At 44.1% G+C, this 20,159-nt stretch overlaps 2 protein-coding genes across 6 annotated transcripts in view; one reads left to right on the top strand and one right to left on the bottom strand.

Annotated features, from left to right (window-relative positions):
- The first annotated feature begins 10,924 nt into the window (after positions 1-10,924).
- On the top strand, positions 10,925-16,073 carry LOC109904648 (gasdermin-E). 2 transcript variants are annotated; one of them, XM_031788961.1, is made up of 10 exons: positions 10,925-11,151; positions 11,356-11,548; positions 12,091-12,271; positions 12,769-12,877; positions 13,036-13,194; positions 13,644-13,777; positions 13,943-14,132; positions 14,203-14,273; positions 14,553-14,807; positions 16,022-16,073. In XM_031788961.1, exons 1-9 carry the CDS (start codon positions 10,941-10,943, stop codon positions 14,784-14,786), a joined length of 1,482 nt encoding a protein of 493 aa, XP_031644821.1. In that variant the 5' UTR covers positions 10,925-10,940; the 3' UTR covers positions 14,787-14,807; positions 16,022-16,073. The 2 variants fall into 2 exon arrangements, with proteins under 2 accessions (XP_031644821.1, XP_020357419.1); XM_020501830.2 differs by lacking the exon at positions 16,022-16,073 and having other exon boundaries at positions 14,553-14,967.
- Positions 16,074-17,580: 1,507 nt separating this feature from the next.
- Positions 17,581-20,159, bottom strand: part of LOC109888283 (MAGUK p55 subfamily member 6-like) — a 40,764-nt gene continuing 38,185 nt past the window's right edge. For all 4 annotated transcript variants that reach the window (XM_031788960.1, XM_031788956.1, XM_031788957.1 and 1 more), the window contains one exon: positions 17,581-20,082. In XM_031788960.1, coding sequence (XP_031644820.1) covers positions 19,906-20,082 — 177 coding nt within the window. In that variant the 3' untranslated portion in view covers positions 17,581-19,905. The remainder of the gene's footprint in view (positions 20,083-20,159) is intronic.

Here is a 20,159-nt window from a genome sequence, read left to right as displayed (position 1 = left end):
TCGTCCAAAACGGAATTCCAAGTCAGGAACTCAAGCTTCTTTCTAGAGATCTTTCTATGATCACTGATGTCATGATTTTGACACAGTTTTTTTTTTTCAAGTTCCCAGTTGTCTTGAAAGCACCATGAGGTGCCACATGAGCAAAAGTAGGTGCAGCATGATTATCACTCCAGAGAACGCTTTTTCACTGCTCCAGAGTCCAATGGAGGCGAGCTTTACCCCACTTCAGCCAACGCTTGGTATTGCGTGAGGTGATCTTAGACATGTGTGCGGCTGCTCGGCCATGGAAACCAATTTAATGAAGCTCCCAACTAACAGTTACTGTGCTGACGTTGATTCCAGAAGCAGTTTGGAACTCTGAGTGTTGCAACTGAGGACAGATGATTTTTATGTGCTTCAGCACTTGGCGGGCCTGTTCTGTGAGCCTGTGGCCTGCCACTTAGCGGCTGAACCGTTGTTGCTCCTAGATGTTACCACTTCACAATCATAGCACTTACAGGGCAGGAATCTGACTTGTTGGAAAGCTGGCATCCTAGGACGGCGCCGTATTGAAAGTCATTGAGCTCTTCAGTAAGGCAATTCTACTGAAAATGTTTGTCTATGGAAATTGCATGGCTGTGCTAGAATTTATACACCTGTTACCTAGTGTGGCTGAAATAGCCGAATCCACTCATTTGAAGTGGTGTCCACATACTTTTGTGTATATACAGTGCCTTCAGAATGTATTTAGTACCTTCAGTATCAATCAAAATCAAATCAAATGTATTTATATAGCCCTTCGTACATCAGCTGATATCTCAAAGTGCTGTACAGAAACCCAGCCTAAAACCCCAAACAGCAAGCAATGCAGGTGTAGAAGCACCAAGACTCTTCCTAGAGCTGGCAAAACTGAGCAATCGGGGGAGAAGGGCCTTGGTCAGGGAGGTGACCAAGAACCTGATTGTAGCTCTGCCAGAGTGACAAAGTTCCTCTGTGGAGATGGGAGAATCCAATCAGACTTTTTATAGTAAAGTGACCAGACCACTCCTCAGTAAAACGCACATGACAGCCCACTTGGACCAGAGAAACAAGATTCTCTGTTCTGATGAAACCAAGATTGAACTCCTTGGCCTGAATGCCAAGTGTCATGTCTAGAGGAAACCTGGCACCATCCCCACGGTGAAGCATGATGGTGGCAGCATCATGCTTCACCATCCCCACGGTGAAGCATGATGGTGGCAGCATCATGCTTCACCATCCCCACGGTGAAGCATGGTGGTGGCAGCATCATGTTGTGGGGATATTTCTCAGCGGCGGGGACTGGGAGACTAGTCAGGATTGAGGGAAAGATGAACGGAGCAAAGTACTGAGAGATCCTTGATGAAAGCCTCAGTCTGAGGTCCTGAGTGCAGGTTAAGGTTCATCTTCCAACAGGACAATGACCCTAAACACACAGCCAAGACACCGCAGGAGTGGCTTTGGAACAAGTCTCTGAGTGTTCCAGACGTAAACCGGATCTAACGTCTCTGGAGAGACCTGAAAATAGCTGTGCAGCGACGCTCCCAATCCAACCTGACAGAGCTTGAGAGGATATGCAGAGAAGAATGGGAGAAACTCCCCAAATACAGGTGTGCCAAACTTGTAGGATCATAGAAGACTCTGCTGTAATCACTGCTTCTACAAAGTACTGAGTAAAGGGTCTGGATACTTGTGCTTTTTATATTTTAATAAATTAGCAAAAATGTCAACCTGTTTTTGCTTTGTCATCATGGGGTATTTTGGGGGGGGATTATATTTTAGAATAAGGCTCTAACAAAACAATGTAGAAAAGTCTAGGGGTCTGAATACCCTCTGAAAGCCCGGTATAGTGTATGTTAAGGACTGTCAAAGATGTTAAGAAAATAAATATTGGTAGAAAATGATAACGTGAAATAAATGGTCTACACCAATACACACGTGCACCTGATAATAAACAAAGCAATGAGGGCTCTAAACAGCTGACTGTAAACAATGATTAAGGAATAAAGACTTATCAAGGGAGCATGGCAAACAATGATAAAGGAATAAAGACTTATCAAGGGAGCATGGCAAACAATGATAAAGGAATAAAGACTTATCAAGGGAGCATGGCAAACAATGATAAAGGAATAAAGACTTATCAAGGGAGCATGGCAAACAATGATAAAGGAATAAAGACTTATCAAGGGAGCATGGCAAACAATGATAAAGGAATAAAGACTTATCAAGGGAGCATGGCAAACAATGATAAAGGAATAAAGACTTATCAAGGGAGCATGGCAAACAATGATAAAGGAATAAAGACTTATCAAGGGAGCATGGCAAACAATGATAAAGGAATAAAGACTTATCAAGGGAGCATGGCAAACAATGATAAAGGAATAAAGACTTATCAAGGGAGCATGGCAAACAATGATAAAGGAATAAAGACTTATCAAGGGAGCATGGCAAACAATGATAAAGGAATAAAGACTTATCAAGGGAGCATGGTAAACAATGATAAAGGAATAAAGACTTATCAAGGGAGAATGGTAAACAATGATAAAGGAATAAAGACTTATCAAGGGAGCATGGCAAACAATGATAAAGGAATAAAGACTTATCAAGGGAGCATGGTAAACAATGATAAAGGAATAAAGACTTATCAAGGGAGCATGGTAAACAATGATAAAGGAATAAAGACTTATCAAGGGAGCATGGTAAACAATGATAAAGGAATAAAGACTTATCAAGGGAGCATGGTAAACAATGATAAAGGAATAAAGACTTATCAAGGGAGCATGGCAAACAATGATAAAGGAATAAAGACTTATCAAGGGAGCATGGTAAACACTGTGAAAATGAGCAAGTAGCCTACAAAGGAAAATCAACATGTTTAAAGGAGTGCAGTTGAGGCCTAAATTCAGAACTACTGAGTGGACAGATAGAGAGGTGTGGGTGTTTGTTTAGTTTGGAAGCTTTTATTTCAATATTTACCACAGTAAAACATATGTACCACTACATAGGAGAAGGGTTAAATTAGCATTATTAGAGAACCCCAAAGTTGGACCTTTTTTGCCTTTAGGGGAGCTAATGTTTCATTCAGGGGAGCTGAAATCCCCCCCCCCTAAATTCACACCCTGATTTTTATGACACTTTTATTGTCGGTGTTATGACACGGTGTTGTAAAAATTGTCCTTCACTCTCTGCCTTGTCTATCGTCTTTATCTACATGTACCGGATAATGCGCTGATGCATTTGTTTCTCGTGTGTGTGTGTGTGTGTGTGTGTTACAGCAATCAGGAACCTTGTTTTACCTTCTTTGTGTTAATCATTAGCAGCTGAAGACTGCTGTTGAAAGAGCAGTTGGGATGATGAATACAGAATGATAATGAGACTTGACTCCTTCCTCATATTGTAAGTCAAACGACAAAGTAGCAGTTCTGTTTGGGTTCCGATTATGTAATGGACAAGTCCTGATTTCAAAAACACTGTGTGGAATTCAGTTTGACTCACACACACACACACACACACACACACACACACACACACACACACACACACACACACACACACACACACACACACACACACACACTGCTCATGTGATGTAAATTACCACGGTATACACTTTGGGGGCGTGGTGGAACCAGAGGCCCAAAGTCTGTCCTTTCAAAAGTGCAGAAGTAGGACCAACCCACTTTGTCTGACTGACAACTCTCTGCTCCAATCGATACCGTAATAATGTTTGGATAGCCTATCGTATCGTTGTTGTTGTGTAGCGGCACTCATTTCATCAGAATGTAAAATAGAAAGTCCAAGTAGCGGGGTAATTATCAATGTGTGATCAACTGTTTGTCTACTACTGTATAACAGAGTACAACAGTTTCAAGTTATATGAATAGGGCATTTGAATAGTTTGAAACCTGTGCCTCAGGTGACTTACCAGTGCCAGAACCGACATTCAAAAAGTGACAGGCAACCGGACCGGTGGTGTTTGGAGACGCTGCACTCGATCCCTGTTTAATAAATCCAGACTCTACAACAAGGTAGGTTATGAACAAGTGTTTTTTTCGGCGTTGAATATACTTTATTTTTTCATCAAATCGAATTTTATTTGTTACATGCGCCGAGTACAACCTTAACATGAAATGCTTAATTACAAGACAAGAAAATTACATAACGAGGCTATATACGGGGGTACTGGTACTGAGCCAATGTGCGAAAGGTATAGCAGAGGTAAATTATAGTGTTTCTGTTTTCCATACTTCTCTCCCCACATACAAACCTCACATTTTATTTCATAATATGGTGTATTGGATCATTTGTTTCTATCCTCCTGTCCACATCCACTTTATATACATATGATGTTTACTGATGAAAGTGATGCGTTTTCTTTCAATAACAGAACTTTTTCTTGCAATTCCTATTCAGAATCATGCTTTATTTAGGATCAGATACTTTTGGAGATCAGCAAAGCATGCCTCATTTACAGTCATTTAAAATATATATATATATTTTTTTGTACCTTTTTTATTTAACTAGGCAAGTCAGTTAGAACAAATTCTTATTTTCAATGACAGCCTAGGAACAGTGAGTTAACTGCCTGTTCAGGGGAAGAACGACAGATTTTTACCTTGTCAGCTGGGGGATTTGAACTTGCAACCTTTCGGTTACTAGTCCAACGTGCTAACCACTAGGCTACCTGCCACCCAATAATGAGGGTCTACGGAGGGGAGGGGGTCCTCCATTTACCAAATTGGGATTTCCCGACCACTATATGAGCCAGTACAACCTCATTCAGACTGGATTCAGGGAATGGTTGAAGGCAGTGGTCTGGAGGAGACCGAGTGAGAGCAGTGTTGGGACTACACATGGTTGCATATCTGATTTCTGGTAGCTACCTTCCCCTCATATCTCTCTTGATCTCTCGCTGAAGATTTATGATTTCTGCTTCCCTTTTCCCTCCTTTTCATTCCCTGACTCCTATTGAGAGTTTTTATTTTAAACATTCCAAACGCTGAAATGGATTATGCTATTCTCTCTCTCTCTCAACCCTCTCCTCCCTCTCTCTGTTTTCTCCCTCTCCCCTCTTTTTCCCTCAATCTCCCTCTCTCTGTTTTCTCCCTCTCCCCTCTTTTTCCCTCAATCTCCCTCTCTCTCTTTTCTCCCTCTCCCCTCTTTTTCCCTCAATCTCCCTCTCTCTCTTTTCTCCCTCTCCCCTCTTTTTCCCTCAATCTCCCTCTCTCTCTTTTCTCCCTCTCCCCTCTTTTTCCCTTAATCTCCCTCTCTCTCTTTTCTCCCTCTCCCCTCTTTTTCCCTCAATCTCCCTCTCTCTCTTTTCTCCCTCTCCCCTCTTTTTCCCTCAATCTCCCTCTCTCTCTTTTCTCCCTCTCCCCTCTTTTTCCCTCAATCTCCCTCTCTCTCTTTTCTCCCTCTCCCCTCTTTTTCCCTCAATCTCCCTCTCTCTCTTTTCTCCCTCTCCCCTCTTTTTCCCTCAATCTCCCTCTCTCTCTCTCTTTTCTCCCTCTCCCCTCTTTTTCCCTCAATCTCCCTCTCTCTCCACCGCTCTTCTGCTAGATTGCTTTAAACTTGTTTTCTGAGCTGCTATAATGCGAGGGGTGGTGTTAGGGGGTAAATGGTGTTATGATAACACAGCATAGGGGCCTTCCCTCTTGTCCAATGAGTGAGTCTGTTAGAACACACTTGGGGTGTTGGGTGCACCTCCTACACATCTGAAGGGGAATTTGAAGGTGAAATTAGGGGAAATACGGTATGACATTTGGAGATCACTAAAGAACACAACAGTAGTCAAATCTATGTATGATTTATACTGGTAGGAAATAGGGGCGCAAGTTGGAGACATACAGACGCCATACGTCAGCTTCATTAAATAGTACCCACAAAACACCAGTCTCAACGTCAATAGTGAAGAGACGACTCCGGGAAGCTGGCCTCCTAGGCAGAGTTCCTCTGTCCAGTGTCTGTGTTCTTTTGCCCATTTTAATCTTTTATTTTTATTGGCCAGGATGAGATATGGCTTTTTCTATGCAACTCTGCCTCTTGACGTTGAGACTGGTGTTTTGCGGGTACTATTTAATGAAGCTGCCAGTTGAGGACTTGTGAGGCGTCTGTTTCTCAAACTAGACACTCTAATGTACTTGTCCTCTTGCTCAGTTGTGCACCGGGGCCTCCCACTTTTTATATTCTGGTTAGAGACAGTTTGCGCTGTTCTGTGAAGGGAGTAGTACACAGCTCTGTACAAAATCTTCAGTTTCTAAGTGCTTCCTTTATTTTGGCAGTTACCTGTATGTATAATGTTAATGTTGTTTATTGATGTGCATATAGATATCTATAATGCTGTTGTTTTTGTGTGTGTGTGTGTGTGTATAGATATGTATAGTGTAATTGTTGTTTATTTGTGTGTGTGTGTATAGTGTGATTGTTGATGTGTATATAGATATGTATAGTGTGATTGTTTTTTAATGACATGTATAGTGTAATTGTTTTTTAATTATGTGTGTGTGTGTATACAGTGGGGCAAAAAAGTATTTAGTCAGCCACCAGTTGTGCAAGTTCTCCCACTTAAAAAGACGAGAGATGCCTGTCATTTTCATCATAGGTACACTTCAACTATGACAGACAAAATGAGAAAAAAAAATCCTGAAAATCACATTGTAGGATTTCTTAATGAATTTATTTGCAAATTATGGTGGAAAATAAGTATTTGGTCAATAACAAAAGTTTATCTCAATACTTTGTTATATACCCTTTGTTGGCAATGACAGAGGTCAAATGTTTTCTGGAAGTCTTCACAAGTTTTTCACACACTGTTGCTGGTATTTTGGCCCATTCCTCCATGCAGATCTCCTCTAGAGCAGTGATGTTTTGGGGCTGTTGCTGGGCAACACGGACGTTCAACTCCCTCCAAAGATTTTCTATGGGGTTGAGATCTGCAGACTGGCTAGGCCACTCCAGGACCTTGAAATGCTTCTTCCGAAGCCACTCCTTCGTTGCCCGGGCGGTGTGTTTGGGATCATTGTCACGCTGAAAGACCCAGCCACGTTTCATCTTCAATGCCCTTGCTGATGGAAGGAGGTTTCACTCAAAATCTGACGATACATGGCCCCATTCTTTCCTTTACACGGATCAGTCGTCCTGGTCCCTTTGCAGAAAAACAGCCCCAAAGCATGATGTTTCCACTCCCATGCTTCACAGTAGGTATGGTGTTCTTTGGATGCAACTCAGCATTCTTTGTCCTCCAAACACGACGAGTTGAGTTTTTACCAAACGTCTGGCACTGCAGGATTTGGGTTCCTGGCGGCGTAGTGTGCTACTGATGGTAGGCTTTGTTACTTTGGTCCCAGCTCTCTGCAGGTCATTCACTAGGTTCCCCCGTGTGGTTCTGGGATTTTTGCTCACTGTTCTTGTGATCATTTTGACCCCACGGGGTGAGATCTTGCATGGAGCCCCAGATCGAGGGAGATTATCAGTGGTCTTGTATGTCTTCCATTTCCTAATAATTGCTCCCACAGTTGATTTCTTCAAACCAAGCTGCTTACCTATTGCAGATTCAGTCTTCCCAGCCTGGTGCAGGTCTACAATTTTGTTTCTGGTGTCCTTTAACAGCTCTTTGGTCTTGGCCATAGTGGAGTTTGGAGTGTGACTGTTTGAGGTTGTGGACAGGTGTCTTTTATACTGATAACAAGTTCAAACAGGTGCCATTAATACAGGTAACGAGTGGAGGACAGAGGAGCCTCTTAAAGAAGAAGTTACAGGTCTGTGAGAGCCAGAAATCTTGCTTGTTTGAAGGTGACCAAAAACTTATTTTCCACCATAATTTGCAAATAAATTCATAAAAGATCCTACAATGTGATTTTCTGGATTTTTTCCCCTCATTTTGTCTGTCATAGTTCAAGTGTACCTATGATGAAAATTACAGGCCTCTCTCATCTTTCTAAGTGGGAGAACATGCACAATTGGTGGCTGACAATAATACTTTTTTGCCCCACTGTATATACTGTTGATATGTATAGTTTAATTGTTGTTTATTGATATGTTCATGCAGGGTTCATCTGCAAAAGAGACACTGGCCTCAGACTTCCTGCTTAAATAGAGGATCAATCAAATGTACCCATTTATTTATATTTTGCACAAAATAATCTGAAACACAACCAGAATTAACTGCAAATACATCCAACAAGTTTGTAGAGTCACAAGCGTGCTAGCAATATGGGACCAAATAAAACACGTTTGACTATTTTATTGACACCACCCTTGATCAGTCACTGGCTTTATCAATAAGTGCATTGAGGACGTCGTCCCCACAGTAACTGTACGTACATACCAGAACCATTCGCACTGAGCTAAAGGGTGGAGCTGCCGCTTTCAAAGAACGGGACTCTAACCCGGAAGCTTATAAGAAATCTCGCTATGCCCTCTGACGAACCATCAAACAGGCAAAGCATCAATACAGGACTAAGATAAATCGTACTACACCGGCTCCGATGCTCACCAGATGTGGCAGGGCTTGCAAACCATAACAGACTACAAAGGGAAGCACACCCGAGAGCTGCCCAGTGACACGAGCCTACCAGACGAGCTAAATAACTTCTATGCTCGCTTCAAGGCAAGTAACACTGAAACATGCATGAGAGCATCAGCTGTTCCAGATGACTGTGTGATCACGCTCTCCACAGCTGATGTGAGTAAGACCTTTAAACAGGTCAACATTCACAAGGCTGCGGGGCCAGATGGATTACCAGGACGTGTACTCTGAGCATGCACTGACCAACTGGCAAGTGTCTTCACTGACATTTTCATCTCCATGTCTGAGTCTGTAATAGCAACATGTTTTAAGCAGACCACCATAGTGCCTGTGCCCAAGAACACAAATGTAACCTGCCTAAATGACTACCGACCAATAGCACTCACACCTGTAGCCATGAAATGCTTTGAAAGGCTGGTCATAGCTCACATCAACACCATTATCCTAAAACCCTAGACCCACTCCAATTTGCACACTGCACCAACAGAACCACAGATGATGCAATCTCTATTGCACTCCACACTGCCCTTTCCTACCTGGACAAAAGTAACACCTATGTGAGAATGCTATTCATTGACTACAGCTCAGCGTTCAACACCATAGTGTCCTCAAAGCTCATCACTAAGCTAAGGACCCTGGGACTAAACACCTCCCTTTGCAACCAGATCCTGGACTTCCTGAAGGGCGCCCCCCAGGTGGTAAGAGTAGGTAACAACACATCCGCCACACTGATCCTCAACACGGGGGCCCCTCAAGGGTGTGTGCTCAGTCCCCTCCTGTACTCCCTGTTCACTCATGACTGAATGCCCAGGCACGACTCAAACACCATCATTAAGTTTGCTGATGACACAACAGTGGTATCCCTGATCACAGACAACGATGAGAGCCTATAGGGAGGAGGTCAGAGACCTGACCGTGTGGTGCAAGGACAACAACCACTCCCTCAACGTGATCAAGACAAAGGAGATGATTGTGGACTACAGGAAAAAAGGAGGACCGAGCATGCTCCTATTCTCATCGATGGGGCTGTAGTGGAGCAGGTTGAGAGCTTCAAGTTCCTTGACGTCCACATCATCAACAAACTAACATGGTCCAAGCACACCAAGACAGTCGTGAAGAGGGCAAGGCAAAACCTATTCCCCCTCAGGAGACTGAAAATATTTGACATGGGTCCTCAGATCCTCAAGGTTTTACAGCTGCACCATCGAGAGCATCCTGACGGGTTGCATCACCACCTGGTATTACAACTGCTCGGCCTCCGACCGCAAGGCACTACAGAGGATAGTGCGTAGGGCCCAATCCATCACTGGGGCCAAGCTCCCTGCCATCCAGGACCTCTATACCAGGTGGTGTCAGATGAAGGCCCTAAAAATTCTCAAAGACTCCAGCCACTCAAGTCATAGACTGTTCTCTCTGCTGCTGCATGGCAAGCGGTACCGGAGCGCCAAGTATAGATCCAAGAGGCTTCTAAACTGCTTCTACCCCCAAGCCATAAGACTCCTGAACATCTAATCAAATAGCTACCCAGACTATTTGCATTGCCCCCCCCCCCCCTCCCCCTTCTAAGCTGCTGCTACTCTCTGTTATTATCTGTGCATAGTCACTTTAATAACTTTACCTACATGTACATATTGCCTCAATTACCTTGACACCGGTGCCCCTGCACATTGATTCTGTACCGGTACCCCCTGCATATAGCCTCCACATTGACTCTGAACCGGTACCCCCTGTATATAGCCTCCACATTGACTCTGAACCGGTACCCCCTGTATATAGCCTCCACATTGACTCTGAACCGGTACCCCCTCTATATAGCCTCCACATTGACTCTGAACCGGTACACCCTGTATATAGCCTCCACATTGACTCTGAACCGGTACCCCCTGCATATAGCCTCCACATTGACTCTGAACCGGTACCCCCTGTATATAGCCTCCACATTGACTCTGAACCGGTACCCCCTGTATATAGCCCCGCAATTGTTATTTACTGCTGCTCTTTAATTATTTGTTATTCTTATCTCTTTTTTTTGTTGGTATTTTCTTAAAACTGCATTGTTGGTTAAGTGCTTGTAAGTAAGCATTTCACTGTTGTATTCGGCACATATGACAAATACAATTTGATTTCATTTGATAAAGATTACCAATAATGACTGTATAAAATAAATAATTCAAATAATGAGCTATATTGTATGCTCCAAAAAATAGCAAAATTATAGTATTTTATACTAATACAATTTCTCAAAGAAAATGTTTGTGTAACACATAATAATAACAATTTTCAAAAAGGTAGTAGTCAAAATTGTTGACATAGGCAACTTCATCTTACTTTAGTGTTTGAGGTGTTTGTGTGTAACTGTGTCTCCACCTTCCTACAGGTGTTGCCCCCCCCCCCCCCCCCCCCCCCCCAACAAGTGATGTTTGCCAAGGCAACCGCAAACTTTGTCCGTCAGATCGACCCGGATGGAACTCTGATCTCTGTCTCCCGCCTTAACGACTCAGACAAATTGGTTCCCATGGCACTGGTCGTCAAGCGCAACCGTTTCTGGTTCTGGCAACAGCCCAAGTACCAGCCCTCTGGCTTCACACTCAGTCACCTGTTGTTAGGAGACAAAGAGCTCACTCCAGGTACAGTAGAGCCATGGTTACTCCTCATAAACACCTCACATTTCATATTTTGCCCATACACAGCTGTCTGAAACATATCTGGCCGTTCATACCTTACACATCTGACTTAATCCTGCTGTCTGTCTGTCTGTCTGGTCTCGTCTGGTCTGGTCTGGTCTCGTCTCTACTCTTCCTACGCTCTTGTCTCTGTGCTTGATCTCTCAGACGTGTCTGAGTCAGACTTCCTGTCCTATGAGGGGAGGTTTGGAGACAACCTGAGTGGGAAGCTGGACGCCAAGGCTGGGAACGTCAGTGTCAACTTGGAGGGGGGGGGCTCCTCCAAGCTCCAATCATCATTCAGCAAGCTGAAGAAGCAGGATGTTGATGTACAGAAGCTACTGCTAGCCTCCAATGACAGGTGTAGTGTTGTAACAATGTGCAAATAGTTTAAGTACAAAAGGGAAATAAATATGGGTTGTATTTAGAATGGTGTTTGTTCTTCACTGGTTAACCTTTTCTTGTGGCAACAGGTCACAAATCTTGCTGCTGTGATGGCACACTGGTATTTCATCCAATAGTTATGGAAGTTTATCAAAAATCTCTGTCTCTCTCTCTCCCCCTGTCTCGATCTCTCTCCCTCTTTCTTTCTCTCAATTCAAAGGGCTTTATTGGCATGGGAAACATATTTACGTTGCCAAAGTAACTGAAATAGATAATAAACAAAAGTGAAATAAACAATCAAAAATTCAGTTAACATTACACTCACAATAGTTTTGAAGGAATAGAGTCATTTCATATGTCATACTATGGCTATGTACAGGGTTATAACTATGTGCAAATAGTTTGTGTCTCTCTATCTATCTCTGTTTATGTTTCCTTCCTCACACCAGACCCAGTCTCTCCAGTTGTCTTCATGTACATCCCTTTCAACCTCTTTAACCTCCCTCTCTCTGTGTGTAGGGTGGTGGACATGCAGCACGTTCTAGTGCAGCAGTGTCAGAAGCATACAGAGGTGTTCGCTGTGTTGAAGGAGAGGGTCCTAACCACCACCCCCTGCTCCATCTCAGAACAGGTCCAGGAACAGGGCACCTGCCAGAGGGTTCTGGGACTACTGGGCAACCTGGGGACACATGCTGTACAGGTGGGTTATTATACGTGTCTATCAGATGTGTGTTCTTACATATTATTACATGTTATTAAATGTGTGTATACACTACCATTCAAAAGTTTGGGATCACGTAGAAATGTCCTTGTTTTTGAAAGAAAACCCTTTTTTTTTGTCCATTAAAATAACATAAAATCGATCAGAAATACAGTGTAGACATTGTTAATGTTGTAAATGATTATTGTAGCTGGAAACGGCTGATTTTTAGGCGTGCAGAGGCCCATTATCAGCAACCATCACTCCTGTGTTCCAATGGCATGTTGTGTTAGCTAATTCAAGTTTATAATTTGAAAAGGCTAATTGATCATTAGAAAAACCCTTTTGCAACTGTTGTTATGATTAAAGAAGCAATAAAACTGGCCTTTTTAGACTAGTTGAGTATCTGGAGCATCAGCATTTGTGGGTTCGATTACAGCCTCAAAATGTCCAGAAACAAAGACCTTTCTTCTGAAAGTCGTCAGGTGTGTTTGCAGGAGAATGGCAGTATAGAGATGGACAGTAACGTTTCCTTGGAGATTCCCCCTCTCACTGTCATCGCCTACAGCCTCATAGAGCTAGAGGTCAGGAAAGACGGACACTATGGTGAGTGCGTTGAGTGTGTGTCTGTGTGTAGTTGTATCATGAAAGGCTGTGTGTGATGTGTGTGACCTACTGCTATAGGTACTATTACATTGTGGTTCTACATGGTGAATGAATAATTGTCTTTCATTCTCTCTCTCTTTCTCTCTCTGTATTGTCAGAGCTGTGTCTCCAGCATGGTACTCTGGGAGGATTCAAGGCAGACTCTGGGAGGACCTCGCCGTCCCAGGATTCCTTTGATGCCCTGTGTGTAGTGGACGGGCTGGAGTGGACGGAGAAGGAGATTCCTGAAGGAGCACCACTCGGCACACTGCAGAAAAGTATGTATTTCTTTGTCCATCCAGCCACTCATTCATTCATTGCTGATCCAGGTCAGTTGATAATTGAGTTCCCTTTATTGTTGACGTTGAGATATACAGCAGTTGATTTGACCAACATGTGTTTGCGTGTGATATTGTGTCAATATATAAAACAGGAAGTGAAATCTGTTGACAGCTATTCCACAAAAGAAATTGAGAATTGTCTTCTTCTATTCATCAAATAAATGATACTGAGAGAGGAAGTGCAGTGCTGAGTTTGTAACTTTGGATAAAATATTTAATGTAACTGTGTTTTACGTTGTGATTTTTCACACAGAAACAAACTGAGAGGAATTTCTCTCTTAGCATTATTTAGTGGTCTGGTCGTTCTGTCGTCAGTGATGTGTCATCAGAAAAGTGAGCCTAAGAGTCAAGCTCTGGTTGGTTATTTATCTCTCTTTCCCCTACAGACTTGCAGGGGTTGGACTTGGAGGTCTATGCAGGTCAGTTAGCAGTTCTCCCAGAGTCGACCCGGTTAGCTCTGTTCCAAAGACTCCTGGAGGTTCTAGTGGACAGAACCACACTCTCGGTTCTGGAACACATGGTAAGTGTCACAGGGCCCTTAGCCAAATGTAGTGCATTATAAAGGTATAAGGGGGCCATTTCGAATGCAGCCCTTGTCTGATGGAATTGTTTGGTGGAGTTTTTAGACCAGGCACAGTCATATCTGACACAGTATGATTTGGAAATGATTCTCTCTCTCTCTTAGTTGGAGGGGTTGTGCAGAGGTGAGGAACCTGACCCTGCAGAGGTAAAGCAATTAGCTGTGACTCAAAACAAATCTGTTTTCGCCCTATTGGACCTGGTCCAGAAAGGCCCAACCAATGAGATACAGGCTGACAGAGCCTCCGCCTCCCCTCACCTGACCGCCACTCATCTGCTGGTCAGCGCCTTGGAGGGTGAGTGTATGTGTGAGTGAGAGTGAGAGTGTGTTGCATTCTCTAACCCCTGTGTGTTGCATTTCTGTAGCGTTGCCTGAAGCTGCTCTGACTCTGCTGGGAGAATCTAGCCCTGATGTCCTGGAAGCTCTCAACACTCTGGTCAGTATGATTTTATTCACTATATGATTCACTAGTCACTTTAAACGACTCACCATTCAATACTGAAGCCCTCAACCCTCTGGTCAGTCTGATTCAAATCACTTTGATTCATGAGTGACTTTATACAACTTACAATTCACTATTCCTGATTCACAAATAAGGCTTTGATATGAATACTCTGGGCAAAACATGGACTGAAATAATGAATCAGACACTAGTCATTATCTATTCCACTGTAGACCCTGTAACTCTTACCAACCTGCGTTGTCTGTCCCACAGGTGACCAAGCTAAAGGTAAACAGTCAGTCCCTCCCCCTTGAGTCGCTGCCCCTCCCCCTACAGGATGAGGGGGCATTCCATTGGGCAGAGCAGCTCCTCTTCTCCTCCAAAGTGACGCTGCGGAGAGAGACTGACAGGCTGTGGGCGGAGACAGGAAGAAAGCCAGGAGTTTTTCCATTGGTCATATGCATCGCTGTGCAAGGACTGACATCTCTGTATGCTGGGAAAGGGTAGCATGCATAGATGGATGGATGGGTATGTTTAAAATGTATTACATTTGATAAATTCCAGTGCATTGCTTGTGTGTTTGCCCTATATACAGTCGTGGCCAAAAGTTTTGAGAATGACACATATCAATTTCCACAAAGTTTGCTGCTTCAGTGTCTTTAGATATTTTTGTCAGATGTTACTATGGAATACTGAAGTATAATTACAAGCATTTCATAAGTGTCAAAGGCTTTTATTGACAATTACATGAAGTTGATGCAAAGAGTCAATATTTGCAGTGTTGACACTTCTTTTTCAAGACCTCTGCAATCTGCCCTGGCATGCTGTCAATTAACTTCTGGGCCACATCCTGATGACACTGATGGCAGCCCATTCTTGCATAATCAATGCTTGGAGTTTGTCAGAATTTGTGGGTTTTTGTTTGTCCACCCACATCTTGAGGATTGACCACAAGTTCTCAATGGGATTAAGGTCTGGGGAGTTTCCTGGCCATGGACCCAAAATATCGGTGTTTTGTTCCCCGAGCCACTTAGTTATCACTTTTGCCTTATGACAAGTTGCTCCATCATGCTGGAAAAGGCATTGTTCATCACCAAACTGTTCCTGCATGGTTGGGAGAAGTTGCTCACGGAGGATGTGTGGCAAAATTGTGAGTGAGCTGCCTTGGCTGAGAAGCAACCCCACACATGGATGGTCTCAGGATGCTTTACTGTTGGCATGACACAGGACTGATGGCAGCGCTCACCTTGTCTTCTCCGGACAAGCTTTTATCCGGATGCCCCAAACAATCGGAAAGGGGATTCATCAGAGAGAATGACTTTACCCCAGTCCTCAGCAATCCAATCCCTGTACCTTTTGCAGAATATCAGTCTGTCCCTGATGTTTTTCCTGGAGAGAAGTGGCTTCTTTGCTGCCCTTCTTGACACCAGGCCATCCTCCAAAAGTCTTTGCCTCACTGTGCGTGCAGATGCACTCATACCTGCCTGCTGCCATTCCTGAGCAAACTCTGTACTGGTGGTGCCCCGATCCTGCAGCGGAATCAACTTTAGGAGACGGTCTTGGCGCTTGCTGGACTTTCTGGGCTCCCTGAAGCCTTCTTCACAACAATTGAACCGCTCTCCTTGAAGTTCTTGATGATCCAATAAATGGTTGATTTAGGTGCAATCTTACTGGCAGCAATATCCTTGCCTGTGAAGCCCTTTTTGTGCAAATCAATGATGACGACACGTGTTTCCTTGCAGGTAACCATGATTGACAGAGGAAGAACAATGATTCCAAGCACCACCCTCCTTTTGAAGCTGCCAGTCTGTTATTCGAACTCAATCAGCATGACAGAGTGATCTCCAGCCTTGTGCTCGTCAACACTCACACCTGTGTTAACAAGAGAATCCCTGACATGATGTCTGCTGGTCCTTTTGTGGCAGGGCTGAAATGCAGTGGAAAGGTTTTTGGGGGATTCAGTTCATTTGCATGGCAAAGAGGGACTTTGCAATTCATCTGATCACTCTTCATAACATTCTGGAGTACCTGCAAATTGCCATCATACAAACTGAGGCAGCAGACTTTGTGAAAATGAATATTTGTCTTTCTCAAAACCTTTGGCAACGACTGTACACTCAATGAATTATGTATTTCTGGAGACACTTATAAAAAGCTGTAAGAGAATCTACTCCAGAATAGATTTTCAAAAACTTTAATGTGTTTGGAAAGAAATTGAAAGCCGAAGTCATTTGTGATTGAGTCGACATACCATTTACCGTGAATGGCGTCTCCACTAAAGCAGGAGAATTGCCTTAAAATGTCAAGCTGAACTTGTGCAATGCGGATTGAATAGAGCTCTCACAGTATATTACCTCTACATTTAATGTAGAAGCATTTATAAATATATTATATTCTTATTTACAATAAAAGTGACTCAAATGACACAATGCATAATTTTGTACTGAAGAATGTTTGTTTCAAATGCTTGTTTTGTTTTTCACGTTTTGTGTTTGCTTTTCATGTATTGTGCAATTGATGTGTATATAGTTACAGGTAACTGCCAAAATAAAGGAAACATCAACATAAAGTGTCTTAATATAGCATTGGTCCACCGCAATCCAGAACAGTTTCAATGTGCCTTGTCATAGATTCTACAAGTGTCTGGAACTCTATTGGAGGGATGCGACACCGTTCTTCCACCAGAAATTCCATCATTTGGTGTCTTGTTGATGGTGGTGGAAAACGCTGTCTCAGGCGCCACTCCAGAATCTTCCATGAGTTTAATTGGGTTGAGATCTGGTGTCTTGAGACGACCACGGCATATGGCTTACATCGTTTTCATGCTCAACAAACCTTTCAGGCACATCTTGTGCCCTGTGGGTGGGGGCATTGTCATCCTATGGGGGCATAGCCATGGTAGCCAAAATATCCAGCATTTTTATACATGACCCTAAGCATGATGGGATGTTAATTGCTTAATTAACTCAGGAACCACACATGTGGAAGCACCTGCTTTAAATATGCTTTGTATCCCTGTTTGTATTATCTTGGCAGTTACCTGTCTATTGCCTCTAAGACATGAAGTCAAAGCATATTGCCATTTGTGTAAGATTATGCAGCTTTTTAATAATATATCAATATGTTGCATTTCGTCATTTCACAGTTCTACTTAGTTGCAATGCTGCCACTAAACTATGCATTCTGTGTTTTCAATCAAATGTACTGTATATTTATGAACCATCCATTGTCTCTGAATGGTGTTAAATATTAACTAAACATAGCCATTACCCAAAACAACAAGGGACAAATACTTTCCAGATGAATTTCTGTCAATTTAATGTAACAATGTATTGCTTTAGAGATGTGTTTCAAAACATACGGTTGTTTTGGACACCAGTTGGGACTTTGTTCAGAATGACCACAGAAAACAGTCAGAATATAGTATTTGGGTTACAGCACAGGAGGGCTTTGGTGCTTTGACACCGGAGGAGGACTGTGGGAGACACTGGAGTAGGACTGTGGGAGACACTGGAGTAGGACTGTGGGAGACACTGGAGTAGGACTGTGGGAGACACTGGAGTAGGACTGTGGGAGACACTGGAGTAGGACTGTGGGAGACACTGGAGTAGGACTGTGGGAGACACCGGAGTAGGACTGTGGGAGACACCGGAGGAGGACTGTGGGAGACACCGGAGTAGGACTGTGGGAGACACCGGAGTAGGACTGTGGGAGACACCGGAGTAGGACTGTGGGAGACACCGGAGTAGGACTGTGGGAGACACCGGAGGAGGACTGTGGGAGACACCGGAGTAGGACTGTGGGAGACACCGGAGTAGGACTGTGGGAGACACCGGAGTAGGACTGTGGGAGACACCGGAGTAGGACTGTGGGAGACACCGGAGGAGGACTGTGGGAGACACCGGAGTAGGACTGTGGGAGACACCGGAGTAGGACTGTGGGAGACACCGGAGTAGGACTGTGGGAGACACTGGAGTAGGACTGTGGGAGACACCGGAGGAGGACTGTGGGAGACACTGGAGTAGGACTGTGGGAGACACCGGAGGAGACACTGGAGGAGGGCTTTGGTGCTTTGACACCGGAGGAGGACTGTGGGAGACACCGGAGGAGGACTGTGGGAGACACCGGAGGAGGACTGTGGGAGACACTGGAGTAGGACTGTGGGAGGACACTGGAGTAGGACTGTGGGAGACACCGGGGGAGGACTGTGGGAGACACTGGGGGAGACACTGGAGGAGGGCTTTGGTGCTTTGACACCGGAGGAGGACTGTGGGAGACACCGGAGGAGGACTGTGGGAGACACCGGAGGAGGACTGTGGGAGACACCGGAGGAGGACTGTGGGAGACACTAGAGGAGGACTGTGGGAGACACTGGAGGAGGACTGTGGGAGACACTGGAGGAGGGCTTTGGTGCTTTGACACCGGAGGAGGACTGTGGGATAGTATTGTTTCGTGCCACATCAACTAATTAAAAACCGTCAAGCACCTTACATACAGATCAGGGTAGATGGTGAATGGTAAAAGCAGGATGTAGTCTGTTCAATATAGAAAACACAAAGCAAAGGATCATGGGAGACAAAAAGAGTCACTAAGCTAAAAATGATCATCATAGCCACAAAAGACAGTGAATCCTACGGTAGTAAAAGAAAGACGAAGAAACACTGTGTTTAAATGCTGATATTCAATAGTACAATGTAAAGTGTAAAGCTCTTTTCCTTTCATTCTCTTTGTAGGATATGTGAGGGATAGATATTCAGACAAGTTCATTTTTGCTGAGGTCACAATTCTAAAGAGGTAAGTACAAACGTCAGGGGGTAGCCTAACAGTACACTGTAGGGTATTTGGAGGGGGGGGGGGGGGGGGGGTCTACGACAATCACACAAGGGGTGTCCACAGGATTCGGTCTGAGACACACTAGTTGTCATAGCAATGACATGCGCCGTAAAAAGGTTTCCTTGGCAACACTGCTCAGAGTTCTGGAATATTGCATAGTGTCTCATCTTCATTATTGACCTGTGTTGATATAACAATAATAAATAGTCTCTCTAGAGCAGTCCCCAGACAAGAAGAGAAAACATCATTCGTTCTCAGGGATACAACTACAAAAAAACTAACGTAATAACAAATTAATTAAAAAATATGGCTCAAATGTTTGGCCTTGATGTTTATTTTTTCATGTTTTTGAATTCCAGGTTGGTATGAATAGAAAGATTGTTCGTAAAAAGTTACAAAATACCAAAATATATAAGAAGTCTTTCCCTTCGAGTTTCCTGAAGAAAACAGTTGCATTGTGTGAAGTAAGGAGAGAGGAGGAGGCGCTTGGTTTGGTTGGTTTCCCCCCCCGTCAGAGTACCACAGATTACCAACCCCCTTTCTCATGTCCTTTCCCCTGCCTCGGTGGTTGAACACGCACAGTCAAGTTGACCCAGTCAGACAGTGTCCGGTTGGGGTTCAGTAGACCCAGTCAGACAGTGTCCGGTTGGGGTTCAGTTGACCCAGTCAGACAGTGTCCGGTTGGGGTTCAGTTGACCCAGTCAGACAGTGTCCGGTTGGGGTTCAGTAGACCCAGTCAGACAGTGTCCGGTTGGGGTTCAGTAGACCCAGTCAGACAGTGTCCGGTTGGGGTTCAGTAGACCCAGTTAACAGGGACCCACTGTGGTTCGGAGCAGAGTTTGTCGACGGCAGCCTGTAGCGTCTCGAAGGCGCGATCCAGGTTGTCGTTGGTGATGATGAGGTCGAAGTAGTGGTTGTATGCCCTCTGGATACGAGCACTCTCATCAACAGTCTTCCTCAGATCCACATCCTGACAGAGACAGAGGGTGAGTGTGTGTCTGTGTGTGTGTGTGAACCTTACTGTGATGCAGTATGGGTAAAAAGTAC

The sequence above is a fragment of the Oncorhynchus kisutch genome, linkage group LG14 (genome assembly GCF_002021735.2).
Source record: "Oncorhynchus kisutch isolate 150728-3 linkage group LG14, Okis_V2, whole genome shotgun sequence".
In the NCBI taxonomy this organism is placed as follows: domain Eukaryota; kingdom Metazoa; phylum Chordata; class Actinopteri; order Salmoniformes; family Salmonidae; genus Oncorhynchus; species Oncorhynchus kisutch.
This window is presented reverse-complemented; position numbering and strand designations above follow the sequence as displayed.

Excerpts from the sequence above, each read along its gene's own strand:
- LOC109904648 (XM_031788961.1), top strand. The coding sequence starts at position 10,941 with ATGTTTGCCAAGGCAACCGCAAACTTTGTCCGTCAGATCGACCCGGAT. Across the intron at positions 13,195-13,643 it reads ACTCGGCACACTGCAGAAAA|ACTTGCAGGGGTTGGACTTG; the intron begins GTATGTATTTCT and ends TTTCCCCTACAG. Across the intron at positions 14,133-14,202 it reads GCTGGTCAGCGCCTTGGAGG|CGTTGCCTGAAGCTGCTCTG; the intron begins GTGAGTGTATGT and ends GCATTTCTGTAG.